General features: G+C 42.9%; 1 protein-coding gene across 1 annotated transcript; it reads right to left on the reverse strand.

The window, feature by feature from the left end:
- Positions 1 to 427: 427 nt before the first annotated feature.
- On the reverse strand, positions 428 to 6,974 carry IL20RB (interleukin 20 receptor subunit beta). The gene is made up of 7 exons (XM_026048934.1): positions 6,908 to 6,974; positions 4,800 to 4,926; positions 3,871 to 4,061; positions 2,499 to 2,623; positions 1,189 to 1,339; positions 763 to 908; positions 428 to 592 (listed from the first exon to the last, which is right to left on the reverse strand). The coding sequence occupies exons 1-7, from the start codon at positions 6,972 to 6,974 to the stop codon at positions 467 to 469; spliced, it is 933 nt and encodes a 310-aa protein (XP_025904719.1). The 3' UTR covers positions 428 to 466.
- Positions 6,975 to 7,253: the final 279 nt, after the last annotated feature.

Consider the following 7,253-nt stretch of genomic DNA (forward strand, 5'->3'; position numbering starts at 1 on the left):
AGGACAAAGAGAAGGCATGAAGTTCCAAATCTCAAAAATGAAACGTGGAAAAGACAAAAATATCTGTCTCCCCAGCCTTCCTCATATTATCCATCCCTTTTTGGGAAGCTCAGGAAGCTCAGAGACGGGACAAAAGATCCTAATACCCATCTTGACCAGTGAGAACATTCAGAACATATCAGTCATCGCTATGGATATGAAGGGAAAGTACAGAAACCAGCAGTTGGTATCTGTAGTCTTTACTTGCTTTTGTTGACAGATGAGGATGTTACAAAAAGGACAATAGCAATCAAAACCACCTGCTCACACACAACACTTCTAGTTTTCAGCATATTTTTGACACAAAGAAAACAGAGATTCCTTATTGGTACTGTGAGGAAAACTGGTGGGGCACAATCTGCCAGATCTATTTAGAAGATATGTTTCCACATACCCTTTTTTTTCCCTTTTTTTTACCTTATCTGCTCTAAAGTGTTTCTTGAATCCACAGTCGGAGAACATCTTCTGAGGGCATCACATGCACCATCAGATCACAGCGCTCAGCTTCTTCACTCCCACACAGTATCAGCTGTGTGGAGGGCTCTGATACTTTCTGTAAAACAAGTGCACTCATATATTCAGTCACTCTCAGATTGGCAATTTTGTCTGTYTGCCTTCTCCTTGTCCCCCAAAACTCCCGTTCCTCCCATCTCACCTGCTCTAACTGCCCCAAGAGCTGGTGMCCAGGCCCCTAGTAGCAACAGCAAAATCAAAAAAAGTTACCAGTGTGTCTGGCAGGACAGCAATGGGGCAGCAGGAATACTGAAAGATTTTGCTTGTTTTCCAAGCGAGGAAAGGCAGGGTCAAAGCAGCCACAGCAAAGCTGGCAGAGGAGATGAGGGCAGTAACAAGCCATGTGGACCTGTCACCTAGAGACCAAAGCAGGAGAAAAAGTTCTTAARATAATCTGTGAGGACAAACCACTCCGTGCTCTCAGACTGGTCCTGTGGGACTGCTCTTCCCACTCATCCTGGTGACATTCGCTGCACACACACAGGGAAGGGCATCAGTGCCAAGGCACTTTTTACCTTCCTCAAGGAACAAATGGGACAAACAAGACAGGAGACACTAGGTGGAAACAAAATGAAGAGCGCTGAGCTGCTATGGTGTGACTGTTCTGGGAGAGCAGAAAGGAAAGATGGCTGTTACCTTGTGCCCTCACACACTGCATCTCGCTGAAGTTGCTGCTTCTGTTGATGGCCTCTACATATGTCTGAGCTTTCACACAGTATTCAGTTCCTGCCTCCATCGTGTCCAGGTGAAGCRTGGAGCTGATCTCCTTCACCATCTTTTGCTGCATCTGCAAGGGGCTCGAGAGAAAGTGCATCAGAACTTAAGGTAAGAGTCTGAGTGCAGCTCAATTAATGCTAGCGTCCACATTCTAGGAGAAAAGATAGGGAGCAGCAGATGTCAAAGTAGATTGTGTTAATAAAAGAAGAGAAAGGAAAAGTATAGAAAGGGTACAGCTAAACAGTCTAGTTCTTGGCCTGGATAGAGAAATTCAACCGCCAATAAAAAAGAACTGGTGTGGTGAGGAAAGTGAACAGGAGTAATTTCCTTTTCTGAATTAATATTCATGTGGTGCAATATTTAAGCTGCAGAACTTCTTACTGCAGGAATATGGATGTGCTAAGGTTACATGGCTTCAAAACCAGAGCATTAAAGCAGTAGTTTTGGATCAGGAATTCCCTGYAGATGTGTGCCTCTGAAGCTTGAGAAAATAAGTGTTATGGTACACAGATCCTGTTTTTATTTGCTCTCCTGATCAGCTCCATTAGCTGCTGTGAGAAAAAAAATATTTGACCGAATGGACCTGTGATCTGACTTGATATGGCTGTGTTTATATTTTTATGTCCTTTGGTGCTAGGGAAACATGAAGCTCCCAAGATGCACGGCAACCAAACATGACGCTCCCAAGCCACCAACATGGTGGCTAATAAAAACACAAGTACCTGAATGGAATGAAAACTGTCAATTTTCATTATTACCTAGGTATAATCAGTACCCTCAGTTAAGCACACTACAGCTCATTCTCATTGGAGMGATCTATTTTACAAGAGAGTCTTAAGCAACCTGTGTAGTGCTTACAATGTGACACCTTAATTCTAGGTCCAAGTAAACCAAAAGATACTCTGAGAAGAAAGTAAGCCTTCAGTTCATGATTTTTCTTTTGGTTTATTTTTATTATTGAGGTTCCTGGTGGGACTCCCCTTCCAAGAAGACAGAATATGGAAAGAGCAGACGGGCTTCTCCACAGGAATGAGAAGAATGAAACAGTGAGTACAGAGGAATATTGCAGACTCTGTGTAGGTCCTCCAGCCTCACAGAGCAGTGACTGGCATGATCCACTTGTAGTGTGGAATAGGAAATGGCCCTGGACAGTGTCTGTGTGGACTCACTCTTCACTCTATGCCCCGTGGGGCCTCCATCTTCACCCAAAACCCAAGGATAAAACTCACCCTACTCTCTTGGCCCTTCTTCCAATAGAGAACACAGAACTGAAAGGCAGGCCCCAAGTCTTCCAGCTCCACTAGTAAATGATACCCATCTGCTACAATCTTCATCAGAGGTGGGGTCAGGTAAGCTGTCAGCACAAGAAAGCACCATTAGCATGTCAGAGGCAACTCTAGAAAAAAAACTTCCTTTTTCTGGCTTAGAGAGGGACTCCTTGCTGTTAGTGTCCTTTTGCTGTTACCATAAGCACAGCAGTATATGGGTCTGAAATAAGTTGATTGCTTCAGTGAGGCAGAAATTTCTCTGCCTTCTTAGAATGACTAGGTACTGAACAGGAGCAGGACCATGACTGTGTTGTGATGATGTCTGACAATAGCTGAGTTGCACAGACTTGAAAGGCTTTGAATTACTTCCAGTAGAGGAAGGTGTCTGGCCCACGGGTCCCATGTGATCTACAGCAGCAGAACCAGTTGGGCCACCAGAAGTTGAGACACTGGATTAGGCAACTCAGCTCCTGGGCATTAGCTTACACTAAGATACATGCTAGGGCCTGTGAAAACCACTGCTCCTTCATGGGAATTTTGGCAACAACTAGCTAGGAACTAGTAGCTAGGGTCCAAGTTTGCTATAGTCCTAAACCAGGTCAATTATGGATAGCCTGTCCTCAAAGTGAGGGCAGAACTGAAATTCCAGTAAGGAAAGAAGGTGCCTCGCTGTGCCACACAYTTTCCTCAGTGCTGACTTAACACTGAGGTTGCCATGTGGAGTTAGGATCAGACTACAGCAGAGGTAATGAGGACACAAGCTGAAGGAAATGAGTTGTGAGCCTGAGCTGGAGAATAACTTGAGTGATGATGTGGGACACTGCACATACGTGCAACCTCCCAGCTTTCTTTTGGGGTCAGCATGAGACCAGCTGAGGAAGAYGTTGCTGTTCTAGGAAGGAATTCCCAAGGAATCCTGGACCCAAGATCATGAGTTTCTTCTTTCTTCCTCAGAACAGACTTTAGATAGTGCATTCCTAGCAAGCCTGACTGATGAGGAGTCCTTGAAATCAGGAGCAAGACTAGTCAACTTGCCAAGAGAAATGCCCAGTGTATTCCCACCTTTTTTTCTGAAGTCCTAAAACTTAAAGCCTTGGGAAATACTGCCCTGACTCAGGATGAAGCTTAAATCTGAGAACACAGTGGGTCTGTCTGAAATATGCCAACTCAGCATGAGGACATGAGAGAAAGACAGCGTGTAGGTCACACTGTGCCTTTATAGGCTTCATGTCACATACGCACCTTGCAAACATGCACCATGTTCAATGCCTCAACAGAGCACTATGACAGATGAGTACAACTGACGTAGCATAATTCAGATGGCAGGACTTACTTGTGATGCGATTGAAGAAACCTTTCAGGGTGCCCCACTCTGATCTTCGAGTGCCAGTGTCTGCCCTCACACGCAGGCTATAGGGCACAGTGGCTGAGATATCCTCTGTGATGTTACACACCGTGACCGTAACGAGGGAACACTCACAGATGGGGATCCAGCTCTCGTTGGCATAATCTCGTTCATACTCCCTGGGGAGAGGAAAAGAGCAGACAGACAACAAAGATAGTGATAGGGGCTATCTCTATGACCTGGACTATGACTGCTTGCTAGTTAAACAAGTACAGAGATAAAGTGGGGCTGAAATACCAGGAGCATATGAAACCAGCATGACTAAACACTATCTAGAGATCATCTGAGCAGGCTTATCCATGAGGCAAATGCAGCCTGTTACTATGGGAAGTAGGAACATTCAGTCCAGTGCTGGTGCACCAGATCTTGCTCCCTTCAGCTGACTTGGTCATCTTTGCTAGAGTCCCAAAGAAGCCATGTTGTGATCCAAGTCATAGCTCAAGATGCACCAGAAGCCTCCCACATTATCCTAGGAGATATTCATGTCTATAAACTGATTAAAAGCTTAAAACTTAATAAAACTAAAAGGCTTTTTATTTCCTGCTCTTAGTAACCTATGGCTTCTTAGTTTGAGTACTTTGGTCAAAGGCAGCCTTCATATATGGGCTTAATGCACACAATGGGTCACTTGAGTATTTATTAACAATCAACTATTGATACAGCATGACCACAGAATGAACTTGGAATTAGATCAAAAGCTGTTTGATTTTTTTCAACTTGTGATTAACAGTGATGGAATATCTAACTACTTAGTCCTGTGAAAGGAGTAGTGTTCAAGACATAAGCAATGCAGGATTTTAAGTCTAACTAAACAATTCGAAGAGGGGGGGAGAGAAAAAAAGTCAGATGAAAGTTACCCTTGAAATTCAACGGAGTATCTCACAGTTTCTCCTTGGATGCTCACAGGACTCCAAGTTAAGAAATGTTTCATGTTGGTAGAAATAATAGAGATATTCTGTGGTGCTGGCAGGAAAGCATCTTCATCTCAAATTCCCAGCAAAAGAAAGAAAAAGAAAGGTATAAGAATGTAAGCTTAGATGAATTCTGCAAAACTGTGTTTTGCATTGGAAATGCACACTGCTCCTTTACTGTGACTTCGGTGTTTTGATGTATTTCATAAAGAAGAGGAAATGACAGCCAAAGAGCAAATGACAGAGCAGTTAGGCATGGAACTGCTTACAGAAAGGCAAAGCACGCATTTCCATTACTTCAGACTTTTCATTGTATCAGTAAAACAATGTGCAAAGGTCAAGCTTTTAGCAAGCCATCTAATCTGATTTAATGAAGTCAAGTAAAAGAGATACTCTACTGTGAACTATAAACTTTTCCAATGCACCATTTACCTCATGGTTAAGTATGTGCCRTTGCTTTCCAAACTCGAAATAGCTTTGTAGATGATGATCCTGACCTTTTTTTTTTTTTTTTTCCCCCTGTTGCAGGATTTTAATGGTGTAAGTGCTTGTAAACTGTAATCAAAGTACTTATTAATGGTCTCTTGGATAAACTTAATTCATGATTTATGACTGAACTTATCATGTTAGTCTCTGGAATCAGGGACTGCTAGGTTTGGGAAGATGCCTAAAGTGTGGTGTATGGATTTCATCCTATGACATCTTAATGAAAAACACATCAGGAATTTTGGAAGAAGAGTGCAGGAGGAGAACTTGCCAGGTGAGCACCCTATGGGAACAGCCTCCTATTGGTTCTGCCACTTGCTGGCCCTGAGAACAATTACATTACTTCTCCTCAGCAGTGAAGAGTTCCCAAAGTAGAAAGGACCATAGAGACAGAAGGTGAGAGGAAAGGAGTGGTTCCTACTGGACTAGTACAGCAGTGGCCATTTCAATACTCTCCTAGGAACAAGGTAACTGCTCTAGCATAATGTCTGCTGAAGCAAGATGATTACCTTTTTCATTCGAACTTTTAAAAATCAAATCCATTTCACTTACCAAGGTCCACCTTCTATTAATCTCTATCTGACATTAAAATAAGGCAGCATTAAAATAAGGTGCTGATCAGGCTCTTTGGCCACCTTTAACCTGAAGGCTCTGGGAGCACCACTACCCATGTTCTAGCTGGGCACATGGCCTTCATAAAGCAGCATCTTAACATATACCTGCCTGCCTCCTTTTCTTCCCAGTAGCCTTGGATACAAAGCCCAGATGCCCAGACCAGCTTGGTATCTGCTCTGAGCAACAAAGAGTCTGTTCTAGACATATCTTCCACTGTAAAATGCTCTTTACCCTAATGAAGGAGACCAGGAGACATAAATCTTCATGTTTCAGGTTAAGGTGAGTGGCCTGGGAGAATGCTTGGTGGAAAGTCATCACATCTTTCTTTCCATGGTCTGCCACAGCATGGAAGAGAAAGTTGGATGAATATCTATTCTGAGAACATTGAAATTGAGTCTGTGGTTGCCTATCTAGCAACGAGGAACTGTAAGTCATCTGTTTAAAAGATCTGCTGTCTAAAAAAGGTATAATATTATTTTTTTCTGAAGCAGAGAACAAAAAGGAGGAAGATGACCTAAATTCAGGAGTTAAGACAGCACCTTTGGAAAGACATAACCATAACTACCAGTGAATATTTTTGAGCAGATAACTAACACTTTGTAAACTTTCCTTTCTTACCCTGCATCCATGCCACAGGTAGGGAATTCCCTGTTTTTAAAGCAATAAAGAGGAATTGCAAGTTCAACCTCTCAGAAGAAAAAGAAAACAGTAAGTTAATTGCCTTAAAAGCATTTTTTCCTTTACATTTTAGAACTGACTTGTAGAACGCAACTTAAAGTTTCTCACTTGTTTATTCTAGTATGAATTTTTGATGAAGAAGTAAAATTAAAGATGACTTGATCTCACACTATTTGGTTTAAGTTTGTATACGCAGAATTAAAGAAGAAGCACTTTTTCCCCCTCCTAACCCCTAGCACTTCTGAGAGTCAGTTGGAGATATTTTAACCATTTACCTGTAAGATTAGGCGCGATCACTGTGCAGAGGAAGAAGGAGACGAGCTTTAGGGACGTTTTGCGCATACCTGTCGCCTTTTCCCACGTTCATACCTTGTTTTGCAGGTCTGAATTTCCCCTTCCTAGACAAGGAGCCCTGTCTGAGCTAGCCATGACATGAGCAGAGCGGGGATTTCAAGGGAGTATTGCAAATGCTGCTTGTATGCCAGTGCCGAAGCCACATGCATTGTTTGTGAGGGTGTAGTTGCAGGGAGTGCCGGGCTAATTCGATTCCAGCATTGCTTTACAGGTCTGTGCAACTGCTCTACTAGACAGCATTACCCTATTCCACTGATTTAGCACTTA

Source organism: Nothoprocta perdicaria, unplaced genomic scaffold, assembly GCF_003342845.1.
Source record: "Nothoprocta perdicaria isolate Ctin4 unplaced genomic scaffold, notPer1 scaffold_586, whole genome shotgun sequence".
Classification (NCBI taxonomy): domain Eukaryota; kingdom Metazoa; phylum Chordata; class Aves; order Tinamiformes; family Tinamidae; genus Nothoprocta; species Nothoprocta perdicaria.